The sequence below is a fragment of the Mucor velutinosus genome (assembly GCF_035048745.1).
Source record: "Mucor velutinosus strain NIH1002 chromosome Unknown tig00001563, whole genome shotgun sequence".
NCBI lineage: Eukaryota > Fungi > Mucoromycota > Mucoromycetes > Mucorales > Mucoraceae > Mucor > Mucor velutinosus.
In genome coordinates this window covers 615,975-638,828 of record NW_027041904.1, presented here as the reverse complement: position 1 = coordinate 638,828, position 22,854 = coordinate 615,975, and the positions used below count along the sequence as shown (strand labels likewise).

General features: G+C 39.9%; 9 protein-coding genes across 9 annotated transcripts; 5 read left to right on the top strand and 4 right to left on the bottom strand.

Annotated features, from left to right (window-relative positions):
• Positions 1-3,994: 3,994 nt before the first annotated feature.
• On the bottom strand, positions 3,995-4,731 carry ATC70_008808 (uncharacterized protein; the record flags this gene model as incomplete). Its single annotated transcript, XM_064828053.1, has 3 exons — positions 3,995-4,257; positions 4,313-4,530; positions 4,589-4,731. 3 exons carry the CDS (start codon positions 4,729-4,731, stop codon positions 3,995-3,997), a joined length of 624 nt encoding a protein of 207 aa, XP_064685255.1.
• A 2,032-nt stretch (positions 4,732-6,763) lies between these two features.
• On the bottom strand, positions 6,764-7,146 carry LPD1_1 (dihydrolipoamide dehydrogenase precursor; the record flags this gene model as incomplete). The annotated part of the gene is made up of 2 exons (XM_064828052.1): positions 6,764-7,035; positions 7,104-7,146. The coding sequence occupies 2 exons, from the start codon at positions 7,144-7,146 to the stop codon at positions 6,764-6,766; spliced, it is 315 nt and encodes a 104-aa protein (XP_064685254.1).
• A 241-nt stretch (positions 7,147-7,387) lies between these two features.
• SDT1 (putative suppressor of disruption of TFIIS) lies at positions 7,388-7,945 on the bottom strand (the record flags this gene model as incomplete). The annotated part of the gene is made up of 3 exons (XM_064828051.1): positions 7,388-7,451; positions 7,511-7,588; positions 7,641-7,945. The coding sequence occupies 3 exons, from the start codon at positions 7,943-7,945 to the stop codon at positions 7,388-7,390; spliced, it is 447 nt and encodes a 148-aa protein (XP_064685253.1).
• A 203-nt stretch (positions 7,946-8,148) lies between these two features.
• ATC70_008805 (uncharacterized protein) lies at positions 8,149-9,127 on the top strand (the record flags this gene model as incomplete). Its single annotated transcript, XM_064828050.1, has 2 exons — positions 8,149-8,533; positions 8,601-9,127. The coding sequence occupies 2 exons, from the start codon at positions 8,149-8,151 to the stop codon at positions 9,125-9,127; spliced, it is 912 nt and encodes a 303-aa protein (XP_064685252.1).
• Positions 9,128-9,495: 368 nt separating this feature from the next.
• Positions 9,496-11,147, top strand: ATC70_008804 (uncharacterized protein; the record flags this gene model as incomplete). The annotated part of the gene is made up of 2 exons (XM_064828049.1): positions 9,496-11,003; positions 11,069-11,147. 2 exons carry the CDS (start codon positions 9,496-9,498, stop codon positions 11,145-11,147), a joined length of 1,587 nt encoding a protein of 528 aa, XP_064685251.1.
• A 254-nt stretch (positions 11,148-11,401) lies between these two features.
• KU70_2 (ATP-dependent DNA helicase II subunit 1) lies at positions 11,402-12,070 on the top strand (the record flags this gene model as incomplete). The annotated part of the gene is made up of 1 exon (XM_064828048.1): positions 11,402-12,070. The coding sequence occupies one exon, from the start codon at positions 11,402-11,404 to the stop codon at positions 12,068-12,070; it is 669 nt and encodes a 222-aa protein (XP_064685250.1).
• Positions 12,071-12,191: 121 nt separating this feature from the next.
• KU70_1 (ATP-dependent DNA helicase II subunit 1) lies at positions 12,192-15,089 on the bottom strand (the record flags this gene model as incomplete). The annotated part of the gene is made up of 11 exons (XM_064828047.1): positions 12,192-12,299; positions 12,358-12,566; positions 12,629-13,202; positions 13,259-13,405; positions 13,462-13,557; positions 13,627-13,955; positions 14,009-14,337; positions 14,393-14,475; positions 14,530-14,575; positions 14,631-14,728; positions 14,949-15,089. The coding sequence occupies 11 exons, from the start codon at positions 15,087-15,089 to the stop codon at positions 12,192-12,194; spliced, it is 2,160 nt and encodes a 719-aa protein (XP_064685249.1).
• A 285-nt stretch (positions 15,090-15,374) lies between these two features.
• On the top strand, positions 15,375-16,307 carry ATC70_008801 (uncharacterized protein; the record flags this gene model as incomplete). The annotated part of the gene is made up of 1 exon (XM_064828046.1): positions 15,375-16,307. One exon carries the CDS (start codon positions 15,375-15,377, stop codon positions 16,305-16,307), a length of 933 nt encoding a protein of 310 aa, XP_064685248.1.
• A 293-nt stretch (positions 16,308-16,600) lies between these two features.
• Positions 16,601-17,799, top strand: ATC70_008800 (uncharacterized protein; the record flags this gene model as incomplete). The annotated part of the gene is made up of 4 exons (XM_064828045.1): positions 16,601-16,771; positions 16,828-17,074; positions 17,137-17,399; positions 17,458-17,799. 4 exons carry the CDS (start codon positions 16,601-16,603, stop codon positions 17,797-17,799), a joined length of 1,023 nt encoding a protein of 340 aa, XP_064685247.1.
• Positions 17,800-22,854: the final 5,055 nt, after the last annotated feature.

Here is a 22,854-nt window from a genome sequence, read left to right as displayed (position 1 = left end):
AAAAGCGTCAATCGCTTAGGTGTTGAATTTCATACAATGCAGAACATCAGAAACATCAGATAGGCCTTTAATTTATTTACTTCTTTGGCAATGCAACCTATTACGCTTTATTTTTGGGCCAAATTCTGTCCAAATTTAGCCATTTTGAAGCACGAATAACTCATGCTACAGATCCTTGTGGACGCTTGGAATAGCACCATATGGCTTCTCTTGGCTGCGCTTTAATTACTAATGCTTTATGTCAATTTCTTTTGGGTCACTTCAAATCCATGAAAATCCTCATTTTTTCATATGTACTAGTAAGGAAAAATTCTTGTAAATCAAACGATCGCGGTTTTCGCCCCAAAAATGAAAACTTTTTTTATGATAAATATGAGATCAAATTGATTGTAAAGAAGGGACGCAACATCGAACACTACTTTTATGAGTATTTCATATGCTAAATCTTGACATTTTTGCGGAAAACCTATATTCATATCTTTAAAGATTGCTCATTATTTTCAGTTTGAGATCTCAATACAACCAACATCATTCGATGCGCTTTAATTGACTCTCCTTAGATGTATTAGAAAGTAAAGACTGACAACGACAATTTCTATAGTCGAAGCTGACAAAAACGTTTAAAAAATGTAAGGTCAAGTCAAATTTGAACACGAAAATACTCACTGCACAATTTAAAATTAAAGTACAGCAGTTACAGCTGTCACGGCAAAAGACTGAGGCCAAATCTACTGGCCGTGACGTTGGTTAGAGCGCCCTCTCCTTTTTCCACATCCTTTTTTTTATCCTTTTTGCAAAACGCATTTAGTATCATACCATATAGGTTTTGGAACCCTTTTGATTGAAAATAACCCTTTAGCTTCTGATAACAAGGCCTTGTACTGTTAAAAGTATTTGATACTGCTTCTATGAAGTGGAATATAGTAGGTACCATTCGATAACGAGCACTGGAAGACGTAGAATTAACACTAATTGAATTTTTTTATTAGGTTTTGATGGTTCTTTTTGTCTGTTTGTCGTGAGTGCCGCTGCCATTACTTCTCTGCTACTTTTGCTGTTTGCTTCTTTGGTTTATTATGTCTGTTAGCTGCTTCTTTGGTCTCTATCTCTGGCGGTTGCTTCGTTAATCTTTGCCTGGTCTCCGGTGTCAGTCGTTCTTCGGTATTTCCACGCTGCTGCTGTTGCTGCTAGTGTTGCTGCTGCTGTTGCTGCTGCTGTTGCTGCTGCTGTTGCTGCTGCTGTTGCTACTGGTGTTCCTGATGTTATTGTTACTGGCGTTGCTACTGGTGTTGCTACTGGTGTTACCGATGGTGTTGCTGCTGTAAGTCTGGTCATTCTTGGCCAGCTGTCTTTGTTGCATGCTTGTTTTCTGGTCTATTTCTGGTGATTGCCTCTTCTCTGGTTCATTTCTGGTCTATCTTATCTCTCTATGATGGTTACCTATTCTCTGGTGTATTTCTAGTTTATCTGTGGTCTATTTGTGGTCTATCTCTGGTGTATATCTGATCTATCTATGGTAGTGGTAAGCGGTAAGTATCTTCTTTCTTCTGGTCGCGATGATATAAAACTTCTTTGAACGTTTGTATTATTACTTCCTTCCTCACGATAATGCATTCATGATGTTTGCATTGTTGCGACTTTTTTTTTCTTTTGTTGGTTATGTTGCCCCTATGGCTTCACATGAATCAACATTAGTCATTATGTTCTTTGCAAACTTATAATACCCACTGTTGCTTTTGCAATTGTGCGTGTTTGTGTTGCTTTACATCTGACTATTGCCATGCATGTTGCTCATGTGTGCATTTCTGTTGCAACAACAATGAGCTGTTCTGGACATCTCTAATGTTGTATTTGTTATGCTTTTCTTTGACCCACTTTGTGTGAGTGTCCTAGTTTTTTGCCTACGTACTACTATACTCCTATAGTATTATGTTATTTTCTTTTCCTTTTTTCTTTTATTATGTTTCTTTGAAGCATACCTTTTTTTACGTTGTGTGGATGTGCCTATCCCTGAAGCTCAACAAGACATTATCCGAGGCTAGGAGGTAGATAGGCTGCCTCCACTTGGTTATCACTACTTACTTTAGTAATGATTGAGAGTCTCAACGCCAGAATCTAAAGCTAGGTGGTGTAAGGCATGCTCTAGCACCTGGGGAAAATTTGATGATAGTAACGGCTATATTGCTATATCTAGCGGTGCTTAAAATTTTGCCTCACATCAAAACAGGGGGAAACCCTCGCAAATTTTTTTTAGGTCAGCGGAGTTTTCTAGCAATTTGATTGGATCAGAGGTTCAGAGACCGAAGGATTCTAGCTAGTTGATCCCATATTGATCTGTCATTTATCATGATTTTGTATTTGTAATAAAAGGTTAACCAAATGAATACAATTTTAGTCTTCATTTAAAAAAGGCTAAGATATCGTGAAATTACTTGATTTTGCATTTGCTCCACGGCCTTACCATATATGAGTGGTATCTTGAATTTACCACGATATGAGAAGGCTATTTAAATACTATTTTAACCCAGTGCTTTTACATTATTGTTATAACAAAAGCATTTGTTCAATCACCTTTATAAGTTGCTACTTTCAATTTATCGATAAACACTAAACATTTTGGTGAGTGGTGTTGAGAATGTTAAGATAGATTTCTCTAGCCCTGCTTGATTTGTGCAGGACTAATTAGGTTTGAGTCAATTAGATACAGATGAAGTGAACTAGACTAGATTTCCATCTTAAAAATGCGCAAGATAAGTGCCATCTTCACAATCAAGCCATTCTACTATTAACAGAGCATATAAAATAATATGATCATAGCAAGGGTAAAACACTTTAAAATAAGAGATAGCAGATATTAAAGTAAATTTCACGGGTATTATTGTAATAATGTTTTGTATCATAAATGAACTTCAACATGATACATGCTTCACGATAATGAGTTTTTATTTACGCATCATGATTCACAAACCATATATTGAAATACTGTTCTTGATCCATCAGATCAACAACTAAATAACCAGACAATAATATTCAAAATAATGAAATCACTGGTAACTACTAAACTGCTGCCAGTTAAGAAGAAATATAAACCAAAAAATACAGACAAATTATCCTAATTTCGAATAAAGCAGGATTTTAATTGCTTTTTTCAACCCTTTTTTTTTACTACAATAGATCTGCATTCTAGATGGCATCTATACCGGAACTGCTTCTACTAGAATCATTGCAGAACTTGATCAGCAAGTTACACTACTACCGGTACACTACTACTAGTAGGTTTCATTTGGTAAAATCCAGAGAAACAGTCTTTTCAGTTAAAACGTTGCCGTGATATGTATTCCTGGTAGAAATCATGGTGAATACAGTGTAGTATGTAAAGAAAAGCTTACCAAACCTTAGCTTATGTGATAGCCATCCTGATAATCATTCGTATTTTGATTCAGCTTTTATACATAGGCTCCATATACGCAAAATTCATTGTTAAATTCAAACTATTACGATATTATTGCGATTTAAGTACATGTATTATGAATACAACAAGGAGCCAGTTGAATATACAGATAGCCTATTTTCGCAAAGTACTGTAGTATCAACCATGGGGATAATCCAGGAGTGTACCGTACTTTTCGTTTTCCATTGAGCCTTTGACATTACCAAACATGAGCTATTTTGTGAGATGCGACAGTGAAAGTGATCTATTCATTGACGCTGAGATACCTTTTGGCCCATCATGCATATATAAACATTCATTCACGTTTGTAATTGCTTTTGAAAAGCCATCGAAGAACAAAAGTAAAGAAAAATCCTTATATTGCATCACCTCATCATTATTAATATTTTTATCAAGGACATGCCGTTCAAATAAAGTAATCCTCGATTCTTAGAACAGATTAAACACACGTAGATCCATTCATTGTATGTGATCCCTAATATAGCCCACTGTATTTAGTGCATCTAGGTTACGTTTCATTCCTTTTATTATTTACAAATTTTGCTAGTGATTGTGTTGATGTTCTCCCTCTGCCTCCTCGGCATCCTCAAACAGGTTGTCTTCTTCTTTATGTCCATTCATGGTAGGAGGCTCGAATACAGATTCCAAATGTCTAAGTGCGGCTTGTTGCATCTCGTTCAATTCTGCTTCGTCGCTAGGATCAGCATAAAACTCATTATCGTCGTCGTAGGCATCTTGTTCAGCCATGAATTCTTCGTCAGGATGAAGAGAAGCACACTCATTCATTGCCATATAGATACCCTCCACTGTAAACAAACCATTAGACATTGCTGCTGAATCAAACCTCAATAGTCAACTTACAAGCACCACCATCTCTAGGAATCAAGCGAAACTCTGTCACTGTTTCTTCTCTTTCTTGCTCATCTTCTGGTAATTGCTGGTTAGGGAAAAATAAGCCAGAGTCAAGTTGACAGTAAATGTTGGGTTGACCATCTTGTCTGGAGATGGCATGAACGATGATATCTGGATACTCTACGGCAATACCAGATTGTGCAGATTCTGAATAAAAGTAGAATTGGCTAGTTTGGCAGTGTTAATAGAAAGCGTGTTCTTAGTATATCGGTTCGGATAGCTTACTCTTCACAGATATAGAGCTCACCAAAGATAGGGCCCTGATGACCTGCTAATGGAGGCGAAATCAACAAGGCAGTATCCTTTTGAATATGACGAGGCTTCAAAGAGCCAACATCTGGTGCTTGGTTAAGCAAAGTAACAGTCATTTTATGTCTTGAGTTAAAGAGAAGAGGAGGCACCATCTAGCAAAAAATTTTAAAGGGTTTAATATAAATACTCTATATGCACCACAGATCAATGCTTGTATATACATCCAGTTTTGATTATGGGAGCAGGCGATATGCAGAGAACCAACACTTAACTATAACAAACTCTCTATCCACCGTACTGTAAAAATATCTCATGTTCTTTCCAACATTGGTGTTTATCCAGAAACTATACAGCTTCATACAGACACCTTCTCAAGTATTTGGTGGTTGAATCTACTATGTACTTCCGAATTGATTTTACAAGAATCCAATTGCGCCTATAACAAATAATCACAACTTTTGAGTAATCTTCTCACATCCCAGACAAATCTTTATCGCCATAGCGTATATACACTATACATCACTGTCAACGTCTGGACTGAATAGACTAGGTTTGTGGGACATCTTTGTTGACAATTGTTCAACATCTAGAGAGCATTGGCGAAACATGCTATCAGCATCGATTTCAAGATATGATGTTGGGTTCTCCCAACACACGAAGAGACCGGAGTGCTCGCTACTTTTTCTGCATTGTTTGTCATTCTTGGGTCAGAACCATTATCGCAGAAATTCAACATTATCCTGCAGACTGCCATTACTTTCACCTTGCCGGCGACAAAGGAATGACATACTGACGTTGCAAATGTAATTACGGTTTTCGATACACACTCATGTCGCCTGCTTTTCCGGTCATCTTTCTTGATTATCTTTAGAGATGGATTGGATTATCTGCTTTTCCTAACTATCAAGTTTGTGGAATCTTGATGGCACAACACAGTTTAGAATCTAATGAAATTATAGGGAGAACTTTCCCAGATACCTTGGCCATCAGATCTACAACTTCAAACCATGTCTTTATATACATGCTCTTGCAAAGAGAGCATTGAGAGCTTCCCATGAGCTTCTTTACAGGTTTCAAGAGAGAAGCTATATTATCTGCAGCGGTTGTAGAGGAGACTATACAGGCCCTACTGGCAGTAAATGGCAATGCAGAGTGAAGAATATGCAAGATAAAACCGAGCGCCGAGTAGGCCGCTGTGGCACTGGGTGTTTGTGTTGGATGCCAAGTGATTTAGTACTGTATTTCAAGGACTGACGGGCGATCCAATAACTTTTGCCAACTCAAAGTAGGGATATATTGATGCTATTCAAGTGGTTGCCTTCAACAAACCTTGCAAGGCAGTTCAAGATGCGCTGGTTACAATCAATACGAAAGCAAATGTTCTAGACGATGTAGCAAAAGCTTACGCCTGTTTTGGATTACATATTAAAGCGAGTTGCCAGGATTTGATTGCGACTTACGGCTCGAAATGCAGGATTGATAAACAAACATTGAGAGATAGAAAGGGAGAAGAAAGCTAACCAAGACAAGTATAATCAACGAAACTCGATCCGTTTTACCATCCTACTGAGCCACAGAGAAGGTAGCTTGCATATTGATCAAGATGATAGTTGTAGGTATCTAGCCTTTTTGCCAGAATCTCAACAAAACCAAAGGGTTTAAGAAAGCCTGGCAACATATGTTATATCAGTAATGCCATCCAATATTTGTATCGAGTCAGATTGTTTTGCCGCCTCATATCAACTACTTCAAATGATGAAGGAAGTCGCTTAACAAAAAGGAAGGCTGATTCATGGAACAACGTGCTGAATGTTTTCTAGTTGTACGATTACATTCCCGAACTGAAAAGCCAGCTTTTTCCATCATTTGCTTAATGAACATATGCCTCCATCTCACAAACGACGCAGATGTGTTTTGTCATAAAAGCTATAGTTTGGCTGGCTTGTCGTTTGAAGAAATAGAAATAAGAATGGCTGTCATAGCATTAACATCCATGTAAATTTTATTGCCATTTTGAGTAAAAAGTGTATGTACATGCTTTGAATGAGATAGTAAAAGACGAACAAAAAATATAGTGGTAACGATTAATATAAAAAAAAAAAGAGACAGAAACATAAAGAGTTGAAAAAAGGAGGGATGGGGAATGATTTAAAACTTGATAGCAGACTTCTTTCCCTTCTTCTTCTTCTCTTTCAGTTTTCTGGCATGTCTATTACTGCGAGGTCCACTGGTAGAAATCTTCTTCTTGGGCTCCTCTTCAGTCATGGCATCAGCATCAGCAGTGGAAGAAGCAGCGACTTCCTTTTCCTCTTCCATAAAATCACCAACACTGGGCTTCTTGGCAGCATCAGCTTGAGCTTGTGCTAAACGAGCAAGACGAGCATCTTCAACAGGCTTGAAAATTTGTTCTCTCTTGAGAGCTACATGTCGACTGATTAGATTGATCTGCTCCAGGATATAGAAGCCACATGCCCTCAAAATACAATACCTCTGGTTCTCTTCTTTGTGTGTGATCTTAAACTTCTAGCCATTGTTGTATAGTTTCTTGGGAGAACAGATAAAGCAATCGATCCCTTTCAAACTGAAAACATTTTTTTCAATTAGAATGAAGAGATTATGACAGCCACAAAGCAGTCCATTTACTATAGGAACAAAGGGCAAATCTTCAAAGGTATGGCACCAATGAAATCAAGGTTATGATTTATTTCATGATGAAATGCATAAATGTTGTAATACTGGATGTGATGATGTGGATTGTATTTACTATGAGAGTTAGTTTTCTGAAAGAGGTGGATCTGTTTGCGGTGATGAAAAGACTTTCTTGATGATTTCATTTCTAAACATAATTGATTCAATGTCGAGTTTAATCATGATAAGATGGCATTCCATCCCTACCTGGTTTTGTAGCTATGAAGCTGTTCTCTTAAGTTATCGAGATTCTTAATCGGCTGAATACCTTCAATATCTTCCTTACTGCGAAACGGCATTAGTAGAGTGCCATGATGGTAATGTTGGGTGGCCTTACAGTTTTCGAGCTGATATTCCTTCAATCGTCAAATTCAACAAGCTCGCATCTTCGTCAAACTGATCACTCATTTGACTCTGTTCTAATACACAGTCGGTTACTTGGAAATTAGCACTATAGCTATCTACAGATTTAAGTTGAGAAGCAGTCGAGTCGAGCTCCACCAAGATAACATTGTCTTTTGGTATATCAAGAGGGAAATCTTCGTCTTCAAACACATAGTGAATGACTGGATGTTTATATGTATTGTGTATCTTGTCATGAATAACAACAAACTGTGGTATATCCAGCTGCGATATGTTCATATTGTTGGAAAATGATTATGTAGTGTGGTAAGAGGAACAAGAATTGGTCATTATGAACACTAAATGTTGTGTTTTCTATTGGTTACGAGTAGCTTTGTGTGAATCACACCCAGCAGAACTAAAATTATAGAGGTGGGGAGGTGAACGACCATGCCTGTGTGAAAATTACTCTTTTTCTCTTATTTATTATTACTCTATTACAAATGTTTACCTACAAACCTCATTTTCTCACTATTAGCAAAAGAAGCACTCAAGTAACGAGATCGATTTTTGTTCGCCTGAGCTCTTCTTCCTCTTCTTCAGCTACCAAATTGGAAAATGCAGTCGAAAAAGACAAGGCTGCTGCGAAGCCATCAACAAATAATAATGGGGAACAACAGCAGCAACAACAGCAACAACCCTTTCAATTAGCAGCAGACAAAGCCAAGAGCACCAAGATTCCATTTATGCCTGTCATCAATATTCCAGAAACTGAATTTGCACACCATTCATTCTTTTCGCTCCATAGACCTCTGTTGGGCTTATCTGATGACGATGAGAAGCCTTTCTTCAACAGCAAATCGATTGAAGAACAGGATCAAGAAAAACGTGAGTTTCATTATGGCGTTGCCATGACAACGATGATTTGGCATTAACCCTCTTTCTCATATTTTAGTCGATGATGTATTAGCTAGTTACATGATGAATTTACAACCTTTTGTGGAACCAGCTGCACCCGGTGCTGAATTAATAGATCAACAGACATCGCAAACACAATCAGTGCAAGTCGATGTAGAAGATGAGCAACAACTCGAACGGGGCGTTTCATTCAAAATTATAGAAAACGAGGAATTTATTGACGATTTCATGTCAAACGATTTCTTGGCTGGTCAAGCTGAACAACAACAGCAAGAGGAAGGCATTATGGAGCCAATGCTCAGTTCCAGTTTGCCAATGTACCATATGCCTGCAAGTGGAGATGTGCTGGATTATCTCACATCTGTCGAGTCCAACATGAAGATAGAGCATGCCAAACTGGATGCAGAGGAGAACGCTAGAGCATTAAGGTTGAAGAAGTTAGAGATGATCGATAGCTCGAAACGACACAGCCAGAGCAAGCCAAGATTTTATGCCGTCAGTAATAATAGAAATGTACATTCGAGATTACGTCGCTATCAGCAGAAATGGAATTTAAAGGATTAGAGCATCCCATTGTAATATACACCCATATACATTTTACATATAACCCCCCTCCTCTCTCACTCACTCTTACTCTTTGCTGCTTATTTACTGAAATCTACCTCATCACCTACATTGTACGAACGATAAATAAATAAATAAAAACGATTCTAATCCATAACAAGGTTCTTTGTGTATACAACTCTGTGCTCAGCTGATTTTATTCTTTCTCTCTGTCTTTCTCTTTATATAAAAATGGGCTCTTTCTCTCTCTCTCTCTTTCGTTGTAGTACCCCCTTTTTCATTTTAAATCCCCCCCTTTGTATCCAAACCCTATCTCTTTTCCCCATCTTTCTTCTCTTTCAAAACGTTGACAAGCAAATCAGAAAAGAATGACTGCTTACCATCGTACTTCAGCAAGAATCGACCACAAAAACCACTTTGACATGTGCTCAACAGAGCAGTTTGCCAGTGAACAGAGCATCTTCCATCAACATCGGGATCAGAATAAGCTTTTGATTTATATTCCTGCTCTATCACCTAAAAGCCATCACTACCCAAATCTTTTTCTGTCAGCAGCAGCAGCAAACAACACAAAAAAGCCGCTCAAGATGCGCAAGGCATTGCTAGAAACCACATCAAAGACACCCTTGAATGTTGGCCTGGATAATGTGTTGTTCATCTCTACATTGGACGGTTACTGGACGCGTACAACATCATACAGAATGAAGAGACATGCTAGCAATGGTAGCGGTACACAAAATTCGGATAATGCCATCAATGCTAGCACTTTGACAACCAGAAGATACTCACACCCTAATACCAACAAAGCATCAATGTCAACAAAGCCCATGATGGAGTGTCCATCTGTGCCATGCAGTAGCAGTACTAGTAGTAGTAGCAGTAGTAATCAAACTCAAATGAATTACGACATGAGACGCTTGTCATTTCAATCCGATGCTGCGTCTACGGAATTGATCCGAAGATTTAGCTCTGAGAGCACCACTAGTAGCTTATCCAGCATTTCCTCGTTTATTTTGGAGAGCCATAGTAAGTTGCATCAACAATATCAACAGCAGCAGCAGCAGAAAGCACAAGAGGCATCAAGTGACGCACAGACAAGTCATCCAGTAGTATTAGCGCACAGCAATTCAATACAACTAGAAGCAGCAGCAGCAGCAGCAGCAGCAGCACCTACAGTTGAGACAGGAAAAGGGCTATTGGATCGTGACCCTGGTCATGCCTGTGAAACCATGCACAACCCCTCTAAAGAAATGCAGCAAATTCAAGGCACAAATATCAAGGAAGAAGACCAGGTAGAAGAGCGAGAGGAAGAGCAGCAATTACCCATCTGGGCTGACCCTATCAAAGTCAAGGAGAACCCAACACGATTCCAATACACCAAATCCTACTTGCAACAGCGAGGCATGTTGAATGATGGCAGCCTACCGCTCATCAAGCCCTGTGTGTTTTATTTCAGTGATACCGCTGGCAGCCGTGTCACTACTCAATCCAAGCAACCAGAGTACATTTCTACCGTGAAGCCCGTGTTTGAATGCGGATCAGTATGGGAGTTTGCAGCTCGTTGGCGTACATTCAAGGAAAAGTGCAACAAGAAACCTTCGCAGCTGACAGCAAACCAGAACATCTTTTGCTTTATCCATGGTATTCAACCCATGTGGGAGGATCCTGTGAATAAGGATGGAGGTCGCTTCTTCGTCATAGTATATGACAACCAGCTTTTGGGTGAATTGTTTGAATGGATTCTCTGTGCTTTTGTGGGCGGTAACTTTGCAGAGGACGGTGTGGTTGGGGTTACTGTGTCGAAGCGATTTCGTGGTGATAGAATCGAGTTTTGGTTTGATAAGAGTGCAGATGAGAGCAAGGTGCCCGAATTCAAGTATGTCTCTTCTTTGTGCATGTGTCACAGTGTATGCTAACTGATTCTACCCCCCCCCCTGACAGAAACAAACTCTATGATTTATTAGCCAGTACTTGTCATGATGTGATTAAAGCAGGACGATTCAAGAAGCATTTTGGCTAACAATCCCCCATTCATTTATGCATATACACCAAAGAACAAGCATCTATTTCATCATCTTGTAAATAACGACACATGGCATTGCTTTTTGCAATCAACACAATAAAAAACGGACAATACATATTATATACAGACTGGATGCAATGGAACATAATGAAAGTGGAAATATCTCCTTGCTCGCTTTTTGACATGTATAAATGTAGCCTTTTACTGCTCTCCTCCCTTCTCTTTCTTTTCTTTTATCAGCTACATACGCCATGTCTGTCATCACATCACCCAATGTCTTGAAGAGAATGTCACTGCATTTACCGGCCAAAGTGAATGTCATCAATCCATCGTTCGGTAGCAATTCCACATGTCCGTTACCACAAAGCAATAAACCGCTTGAGAAAAAAGACAGCCAGTTCAAAGTATCTCATGATACCACCATGCTGTATGAACTCTTCTCTTCACTTGTGTCACCAAAGCTACCCTTATCTCAGGGTGCTGTTGGCGGCAGGCCTATTTGTTTGTGTTGCGAAAGAAAGATCACAGGCCAAGTATGCCAACCTAGTCACCGCCAACATGAAGCATCTCACAACAAGACGACATCTGCTCTCTTTTATGGCTCACATCATGTCAAAAAGTACATGCAACATGTCATGACCAGGAATAACATGACGGATATTATCAATTGCGGCTTTCCGTGTCCTCATATTGCATTGGAGAACGTTAATATACCTCTGTTTCAATACTACTGCGAGCACTGCGAATATGAAAAGAAGCAGGATACAATTCGCCTCACCCTGACACCTACACATTGCCGTGCTGACGATGATAAAATCTATACAAATGCTTATACTACCCCACATCAGGATCAGCATCAATCGAAAAGGATGAAGAAAAGAAGGGGCTGTATATTTCTCTTTATCAGGCAAACTCTTTAGCCCACTCCCACACCAGTAGCAACAAACACAGTACACAATAAAATGATATTAAAAAGCCAATGGCACTTGGTTTCATTGTTTGCAAATTCTGCTTTATTAACATGTTTGTAGGAAATGATGATTATGCAAAGCATTCGTGGAGATTTGAAATGGGCTTCATGGCCATCTTGACTCGATCCACTATATCAGATACTCGTTTTTTAAAAGCTTCATTTTCAGAATCGACCGCCTAAATCAGTGCGCATGCATTAATTTCACATAGTGAGGTTGCTGTACTAGGAACTTACGAATTCAAGTGTATCTACAGTTGCTGCAATGCCGTCCATATTGACTGTGATCTTCTTTTCCTTTTCATTCATCTCAACCTCTCCAAATTGTGCCTCCAAGAAAGAAGCAATATCTAAAAACTCCTTGTCCAACTGCTCCGCCTTCTCTAATGCTTCGGTTTCTTCAGATTTAGGCGAGCCGTGGCTATGAGAGCATGGTTGAGAGCTCGCTAGAAACACAGTCGAGTGAGTCCATCTTAGGCGTATACAATTTGGTAATAGACTTTCTTACCTTTGACACTAGCAGGAGAACTATCAATAGACAATAAAACAGCAAGCACGGAATCAGCCACCATGTCATTCATAGCATTGCCAATCCACTCCAGTGTCACTTGATTCGGGCTTGAAGTCAACTTTTTGATATCAATGGTATCAAACACGCGAAGCACGGTTCCCTGTTGATTACCAGCACCATCACCTTCCCCTAACTCAGACTCTGTAATAGTGCCAAACATCATCTCCAGATGCCATTTCAAAAGGCCAATGCCCGCATTGAATGGCACAACTTGACGCTGTGTTACCACTGTTGTGATCAAACCTCCCAATTCGTTCAGATCTTCAGGACTCATGATATTCAGCTGGAAATCCTTTACCACAAGCACGCCGTTCAAAGGCTGATTCTCTGTAGGATACTTGGCAGCCAGTCTACCAATGGTCTTGGCCATCTTTTCACCACGGAAATGTAATTTGACAGTATCACAGTTCTTGGGTGTGTAGATGGTGACATTTTCCTCCCTTTCAGAGTATTTGCTCTGGAGAGCAGATTTCAAACGGTACATGGCATTGGCCTCACCGTGGACTAAGATCTGATCCATTCATAAGATTAGCGTGTGTGTTGGGATTGAAGTCTGTCCATGCTTACCACATGAGGTGCTTTAACATCGTCAATAAACTTGCTGTTTTGAGTGAAATCGACATGGGCAGAGAAGGAGATGTAGTCTACCGACATCTTCAACGGCACCTTGCGGCCATCCATGGCCTGAAAGTCTGAGGGTTCGTTCATGGCTTGCTATTTATCACATGTTGAGTTGATTATCAACAGGATAGATAGTTGCATCTACTTACTCTCGCTAATGTATTCTCTACACAGTAACCTGTAATCACTAGACCATTCTTCTTGTCTGGAGCCCATCGTTCAAACAACTCTCTTGATAAACCATTCTAAAAAAAACAACAACATGGGAGCTCAGTGCAACCCTTATTTTACTGTGTCGACTCTCGCGTACGTACCTGAAGCATACCAGGGCTTGCCATCATCACACAGGGTCCTGAATCCTCAAACTGTTCCACATTCTTGAGATTGCTGATATGTTTAAACACAAATGGATTGGAGATGGCGAATTGTTTGCGGATACGAGCGTTCATCATGTTAATATACGTCTGATAGACGGCCATACATCTCTTGGCCAAACTGGACGCATAGTAAATGGGGATGCTGTCTAACTCTGGATGTGCCTCCCAATACTCATCGAGAATCAGCAGTAGTTCCTGTGCACGACCCAGAGCAAACACGGGCATCAAACAGCGTCCTCCACGTCCAACAATATTGTGGATGAGAGCTAGAGGAGCAGATCTTAGCAAGTAGTCAATCAAACGAGTAGCACACACTTACAAGTAAAGCGAGATTCCTTTGCAATTCTAGGCTCATGACTCTGCACACCATACGTACTCTCTGTAATCAAGACATCGACTGCTCCTTCTGGCTTCTCAGCAGCCATCAAATGTCTATCTTCTTCTCTTGAATAGTCGCCAGTATACAAAACCTTGACACCAGCAATCTCGATCAGAAACATGGCTGCGCCAAGGACGTGTCCAGCATTGAAACTGGTGAATTTGATGCCTTCCACCTCTACCTGCTGGTGATAATCAACTGCTTCAATGCGGTGAAATGAGTTGAGCAAATCCTCCTCACTGTACAATTGATCCTCGTCGCCAATGTTACTGTGTACAAATATATTAGAGCCTGACTCCCGAGTCCAACAAGCTAAATCTATACCTAACACGCAGATAATCACTCAACAGCCACTTGTAGATGGCCTTTGTAGGATGTGTCATGAATACACGGCCCTTGAATGTAGTCTACACACAACACACGTCAATGATAATACACTCGTACACGCCAGTAGCACTTACTCTTTCCATGAGGTATGGCACCGACGCAGCATGATCGACGTGGAAACTGACAACGGATGTGTCAAACTCTTTAATTCATGTCATTCTTTAGCAGCACTTACTGAGTCACCAAGAGCACATCAATGCTTGCAGGATCCATTTCATCAAAGAACGGCAGAGAAGCCAGACCATTGTAAGCAGGGTGGATACCAGCATCAAGCTACACAATTATCAAGAAATAAATCAATAAGCCATGATCAAAATCAACACTGGTAAATACAGATAATTATCACATTGTAAACAATAAAATCAATTTTATTTCGAAAAATACAACACATCCTATCTATGTCTCTACTAGCTTTCTCTGTGCTCCACTTGCCATCATCCACAGTGTGATAATTAAACTGTAATAAAGAAAAAGAAAAAATTTTATAACCTACCAAGATGGTCTTTCCCTTGTATTCCAACAAGATGGACGATCTGCCTACTTCGTTGCCAGATCCAAGCGGTGTGATCTTGAGAAGATCGTTTTCATCTGTAATGGGAACTTGTAGCTCGGCTTTGCGCTTGATGCCAGACATGTTGAAATATGTATAAAAGACAGGAAAGAAAAGAGTGTGGCATTTGTTCCGCGCCAGCAAGCTTATTTAATGCCCACATTCAAAGAGAGAGAGAGAGAGAGACGGAGAGGGAGAGAGACCCACCCAGTGACGTCGCATGCGTGGCCGTATAGAACCATCATGATATCTATGGGATCCACAGTAGTAAAGCTTTTTGTTGCCCCTTATTCTGATGGGTATATAAAAGCCCTCCTCTTCCCCACACATATCTTATTTCCCTTTCTCTCTTTCTCTCCACATCACATCATGAGTCGACATTCAAGTACAAGCAGTAGTACTCATCCAACACCTACTGCATCCACGCCGTTGCTGAACGATGGTCCCAAGGTGCGTGGCGTTCACCGAGTGCCCACTTTCTTCAAGTCTTCGATTCCCAACCGTCGATCTCTTTTACATGCCTTTGTTGGTATGGCTGTCCATATGCTGTTTGAATTGGTGCTGCCTATTGTGCTGTACTATGTATTGCGTAGCTTTGTTTCTCCATTACTGGCTTTATTGCTTGCGGGTGTACCTACTGCCATCGCTGTTGTTGTCAAGGGCTATAAGGAGCGCAAGGTGGACATGATGGGCGTGCTAATGTTGATGGGGTTTGTGGTATCTGCTATATTGGCATTTGTGCAATCTGATCCCAAATTGTACCTGTTGCGAGAATCAGCCATGACACTCGCTATGGGCACCATGTTGATCTTGACATTGTTTCCTCTTCGCTGGCGGTATCATGTGCTTCGTCCTTTCATGTTTTATGTAGCTAGACAGATTGCCATATCCAGCAATGTCTTGATGAATGCTAATACGGTGCGTGAACATTGGGATTGGTTTTGGGATTATTATGCTACGTTTCGTCATTTCCTTCGAGCATTGACAGGCATTTGGGGCCTCGGTTTGGTCAGTGAATTCCTTGTCCGTGTAGCCTTGATTAATGCATTGGATGATGTCGATGATGTTGTTTATTACTCCAATATTTACATGTTTGTGGTGATGTTTGTTTTGGGTACATTGACGGTCGTCAGTGCCTTACTCTTGAGACACTACTTTAACATTGAGCAGAACCGCATCAAGGTTGCTGAGCGTAGATCAGAGATTGAAAGCATCATTGCTCGTGCTGCCGCAGAACAGCAACTCAAAAAGCAGCAGCAGCAGCAGCAGCAGCAGCAGCAGAAAAAGAATGCTCCCCGGTAAATCAGTTGTCATGGCAACATTTCGATACCCCACCCCTCCTCTGTTTCTCCCCCCTAATTCGCATCATTATGGCGCATTACAGCCTCACATTGGCCCCTCATATTATGCAATAAACTCTATTCTTTATACCCCCCCTCCAATGTCTATATGTTTGATTCTAATATAGTCTTCCAAATGCTGTATCATTTCAAGCCTCAAAGCCAGTCCCCGGCTGTGTGTTATTTGCATCCAAGACTTTTTAGGGTGAAAAAAATATTTTTAGTCTCCCTTTCTCTCATAGAATCATTTCGAAAATGCCTCCCAAGAAGCAACAAACCAAGAAGGATAAGCAAAAGAAGGAAAAGGCTGCCGAGGATAAAACCTTTGGTATGAAAAACAAGAACAAATCTGCCAAGGTTCAACGTTACATCCAGCAAGTCAATACGCAAGCCAAGCACAATGCTGAGCAAAGAGCTGGCGGCCCAGTAAGTCATTGATTTTGTACCATGGCATGATGGCAGGTATTGATTATGCTGTATAGTCCAAGGCAGAGGCCCTTGCTGAAAAGAAGGCTGCTGAACAAAAGAAGAGAGAGGAGTTTGCTGCTCTTTTCAATCCTGTTCAGACACCTCAAAAGGTGCCATTTGGTACTGATCCCAAGACAGTGCTCTGTATATACTTTAAGCAAGGCAACTGTGAAAGAGGCGCCAAGTGTAAATTCTCTCACGATCTGAATGTGGGTCGTAAGGTGGAAAAGAAGGATTTGTATACTGATCACAGAGCTGATGGTAAGTGTGCTTTGAGGTATCTGGCTGGCTAGGTGAGTTGATACTCACGCGTTCACGTACAGACACCATGGATACTTGGGATCAAAAGAAATTGGAAGAAGTTGTTCAAAGTAAATCTCAAAAGCAACCTCCCACTGATATCGTCTGTAAATACTTTTTGGAAGCCATCGAGTCCAGCAAGTATGGTTGGTTCTGGGAATGTCCTAATGGCGGTACATCCTGTAAATACAGACACGCCCTTCCTCCTGGTTTCGTTCTCAAGTCAAAGAACAGCAAGGCTGATGAAAAGGAAGAGATTTCTCTTGAGGAATTTTTGGAGAGTGAGGTAAGTTCAGTGTACAAGGATCTGTCGGAAAACAGAGGAGATTGACATGCGTTATTAGCGTCATAAACTTGGTCCCAACCAAACACCTGTTACTTTGGAATCCTTCACACAATGGAAGAAGACTCGTCTCGATAAAAAGGAAGCTGAGGAATCTGTTGCTCGCAAGGCTAAAGAGAACCGTGTCAAGGCCGGTCGATCCCAAGGTATGTCAGGTAGAGATCTGTTTGATTTCAACCCTGCCCTTGCACAAGATTATGATGACGAGGAAGATGCTATTGATTTCTCTGCATTCGATCGTGCAGAAACTGAAAAGGAGCGTGAGCGTTTAGAAAATGAAAAGTTTTTGGCCTCAAATACTGCCAACATGTCTCTGCAGGACGGAACGACCGTAGCAGAGTAACATCTATACATATATACACACATACATACAAATTGTCAAATAAATTTCGTTATGACCTTCAACAGATTCGATGGAGCATATTTTTTTCGTAAATTCACATTGGGAACTAGGATACAAAAAAGCTTGGACACCAAGACACTGGCCCAGAATTGCATGCGGCCCATTCTTCCTTTCTGTGAACACTGTGATGATTCTACAATTTTGGAAATAATGAGCTTGATCTAATCTGCGCGATGAAATTCATTAACAAGTTTGACGGCTCCTCATGGCTAGCGAGCGTCTTGGCTCAATCAATCAGACAACCGTCCTCTGTCATCCAAGCATATATGTTTCGGCCACATGAAGCCCATTTGTGTAAAGTATTATGTATTATAGAGAGGCTGCCTTTCCTTCAGTAACACATCCCTGGTATTTATCGATTGTATTGAGTTGTGGACGATTGGCCCCAAAAAAAAACGAGTGCTTCAATGACGCCAAATACCAGTGGGAGGCTACCCACAGAAAAGGCACTCGATGAGGTATTATAGTTGAAATTATCAATTCAAGTAACACGATCTCTCAGTGTTTCACTATTTGGAGGAGGCGGACCCACAAGCGATCGTCAGCTTCTCCAATACAGGGAGTCTGTGTTGTATATGCTTCAAAACTTGACGTGAGCACTTTTATATTGATTTTAAGGAACTGTATTTGGGTTTCCAAGTTGCGTTGCTTGAATCAATTGCTGGAAGTTGAAACATCATAACTAGTGATGCTTCATTGTCGACCAGATTCAAGTATACATACACTGGCCGATCAACTTCGCTACGCTCAATGACGGCGTCTCCCTGCGAGCTCTTGCTGAAGACATTTCACATCAAAGATAATAAAAGTCTGGCATATCAAGTAGATTTTAAGCAATCAATTAATGGTAAAAGAAAGGATATATCAGAGTCAAGAGGAGAAGGTATCCATTCGCTGATGCTGCTCTTAATATGGCGATATAAAGCTGGCCATGTGTAAATACAAGAAAGGAAGTTATTCTAGCTAAGTAATTGTCCTTTCAATTCCATGGTCCACATTTAATCAATATCGCCATCATCCTTGCCATTATCATTGTCATTATCAGAAAGGCATTTAGGCCAGCCAGCAGCAGCGCCATCCACTAAAATTGATTCAAACCCAGTTTATTGTTTTCTGTTCAAGATTGGACGGATTTCGTCCTTTTTTCGACTTCTTTCATCTGTTTTGCGATATTCGACTATATAAACTGTGATGATCACCCTACGCTCCCTAATACACTCCTGGAGTACTTTTCAAGGCGCTTTCAATGATGCCAAGTAAAATAGATGTTTTGACTGAACTTAATGAGCAATTCCAAAAAGTCTGAAATAAGGGGTTTGGCCAAAATATCGAAATTTTGCATATAAAGATTTCATAAAAGTGGTTTCAGAGGTTACGTTAGATTGAGAGAAACATTTTGATTTGATATCATAACATAATAAATGTTCAGTACTTTTGCACTTTACAATCCTAATATGGAACCTGAGTTTCAAGGCATCTATCTGTCCTGGCTCATATCATCATAACATAATAAATGTTCAGTCCTTTTGCACTTTACAATCCTAATATGGAACCTGAGTTTCAAGGCATCTATCAGACCTGGCTCATATCATAACATAATAAATGTTCAGTACTTTTGCACTTTACAATCCTAATATGGAACCTGAGTTTCAAGGCATCTATCTGTCCTGGCTCATATCATAACATAATAAATGTTCAGTACTTTTGCACTTTACAATCCTAATATGGAACCTGAGTTTCAAGGCATCTATCTGTCCTGGCTCATATCATCATAACATAATAAATGTTCAGTCCTTTTGCACTTTACAATCCTAATATGGAACCTGAGTTTCAAGGCATCTATCAGACCTGGCTCATATCATAACATAATAAATGTTCAGTACTTTTGCACTTTACAATCCTAATATGGAACCTGAGTTTCAAGGCATCTATCTGTCCTGGCTCATATCATAACATAATAAATGTTCAGTACTTTTGCACTTTACAATCCTAATATGGAACCTGAGTTTCAAGGCATCTATCTGTCCTGGCTCATATCATCATAACATAATAAATGTTCAGTCCTTTTGCACTTTACAATCCTAATATGGAACCTGAGTTTCAAGGCATCTATCAGACCTGGCTCATATCATAACATAATAAATGTTCAGTACTTTTGCACTTTACAATCCTAATATGGAACCTGAGTTTCAAGGCATCTATCTGTCCTGGCTCATATCATAACATAATAAATGTTCAGTACTTTTGCACTTTACAATCCTAATATGGAACCTGAGTTTCAAGGCATCTATCTGTCCTGGCTCATATCATCATAACATAATAAATGTTCAGTCCTTTTGCACTTTACAATCCTAATATGGAACCTGAGTTTCAAGGCATCTATCAGACCTGGCTCATATCATAACATAATAAATGTTCAGTACTTTTGCACTTTACAATCCTAATATGGAACCTGAGTTTCAAGGCATCTATCTGTCCTGGCTCATATGAGAATAATGATTTTACAATCAATCAACAAAAACCACTGTTGTTTCTACCCTCTTTCCTCTGCTCAATGCTGTCAATGTTTTATTTGAGCGACGTCTCAGAGCCTCAGAGATTTCATTACTTACTGCAGACATTTTATGCAACCCATGCATTGTCAATGTCCAGACTAACGTTATTAAATATAGAATGCAATAAAATATCATTATGAACGATATAGAAGGCAATAAAATATCATTATAAACGATAGTGCTATGACCTTCCACCTACTTTCTATACGCTTCAAGGGCATTTACTACTGTATTGCCTTATGAAAAGGGCATGAGTTTTCCAGCTGGCCCTACCAGCCAAAATTAATTCAAACCCAGAATCATAGTCTGTTCCAGATTGGACATATTTTGATAATTTTGGACTCGATCGAGCTATTTTTGCAGATTCGACTAAGTGAAGTATGATAATCACCCCATGCTTCCTTAAGCTTTCCTGGAGTACTTTTCAAGGCGCTTCCAATGGTACTAAGTAAAATAGATGTTTTGAATTCACTTATTAAATGATTTGTAAACATATGAAAAGAGGTTTATGGCCAAAATGTCGAAATTTTACATATCAAAGTCCCACAAAGATAATTTCAGAGGTTGCTTTGGATTGATAGAAACATTTTGATTCAAGATATACCATAGTAAAAGTCTCCATTATCAAGATGAAAAATGCGATCGTTTGATTTTCGATGAAAACCATGAGGGATACCTCATGCTTTTTGGTCGATTTTTGACCATGTTTTTTTGGTCCCCAAAAAGTCGAGCAAAAGTGTCAGAAAGTAACTGCCAGATGAAAGCAACCATTTGGGGCTATTCTGACGATCTAAAACGGCCTTGAACGCAAGAAAATTCAGCTCAAATGCACTCATATTTTGCTGTATTAGGGACACTAAGGACTAAAAAGTGGGAATACCAGTATGCTGCTTGCCCGTATATGAAGTAGCTACGTGTATATGGATGTAGAACATCACATAAGAATCAGATCCACAGATAATATGAAGGGTTGCTATGTGTAAGTGGAGGGTCAAAATGAAAGTAGCAGTATTTTGATAAAATACGCAAGAGAAATCAGTAGCACGAGCTGCCGCTGCGCAGGTTGGTTCTCTACCTTCGCTACGCTTCGGTGAGAACCATCCGAAGCATAAACACTCATATGATTAGTGATTATATATCAATCAACAATCAGGGTTCCTCTTCTAACATTTTAGCTATATTAATTTTGGGATATTAGCCAAAGGCCCGCGGCAGCGCGAGCCGTTTGAACGTAGGTTGGTTTCCACCGAAGCGAAGCGTAGGTCAGGAAACCACCCGAAGTGCTGAAAGGCTCGTATACCATAGTAAAAGTCTTCGTTTTGGAGATGAAAAACGCGATCGTTTAATTTTCGATGAAAACCATGAGGGGTACCTCATGCTTTTTGGTCGATTTTTGGCCATGTTTTTTAGGTCTTCAAAAAATTGAGCAAAGGTGCCAGGAAGTTACTACTACTCAAGTGCAACTGTTTAGCGTTATTCCGGTGGCTCAGAAAGGTCTACATGCCAAGATATGAAAGGCTTGAAAACTATTCAATTTGGCTGTATTTTTGCTTTATGACTTTTATTTACACGGCATGAATCACATCTTTAGTAGCTGAAGTCTTCTGGAAGGGCAGTTCTGCAGCTGGTGCAACTTCTAATTCGAACAGGAGGCATCTTGGTCTTGGTAAGACCAATTCATGCAAATTTTGATACATTATGTTGCTGGTAAGCTTGATAATAATGGAAATGAGTAACCGGATTTGCTACTGAATACTATGGTTTTGAACCTTCGCTTCGCTGCGATCAAGCCCTCATATAGATCAATGTTACCAAGTATTGGATTAGACGCCTGATTACTATGGCTTTGCGTTTTTGCTTCGCTACAATAAAACACCCCTATAGATCAATGCTATCAACTGTTGAATTAGACGCGTTATGTTCTTCCCCCAAACCCCCCTCCCCATTGCCGGCTTTGCCGATGGTTTTATCCACCTTGTATGGCACACAATTCTTTAAAATTTTGAAAGGATGTGATTGGCTTGTCTACTTTTTTTTTGAATGTGTTACAGTTTATATAGCGAAGATTTGAATTTTGTATAATAACTGCAATCTAGGTCTATGATGGACTTTTTTTGTAACTATGAAGCATCGCTTTATGGGAGCACCTGATAGCATCTGCAATGTACATATGTATATCTGAGTGCTTACAGAAGCTGTGATTCCTATCAAATGCTTGGCAGGTCAAAAACGGCTTTTGACCTTTTAAAGCCTCTGATGCGTCGGATCAAAAAATGTTTCAGGGGTAAAAACTACCAGACCGATTTTACCCACTATTTGCATCTGAGAGCAGTTCCATTGAACCATAGTTTATGTCGCTTTATAAAGAGGTTTTTGTAAAGAGTTAGCCAAAGCAAAGAGTTGTAGTAGCATGGCAAGAAAATGCACTGTCATATTAGGC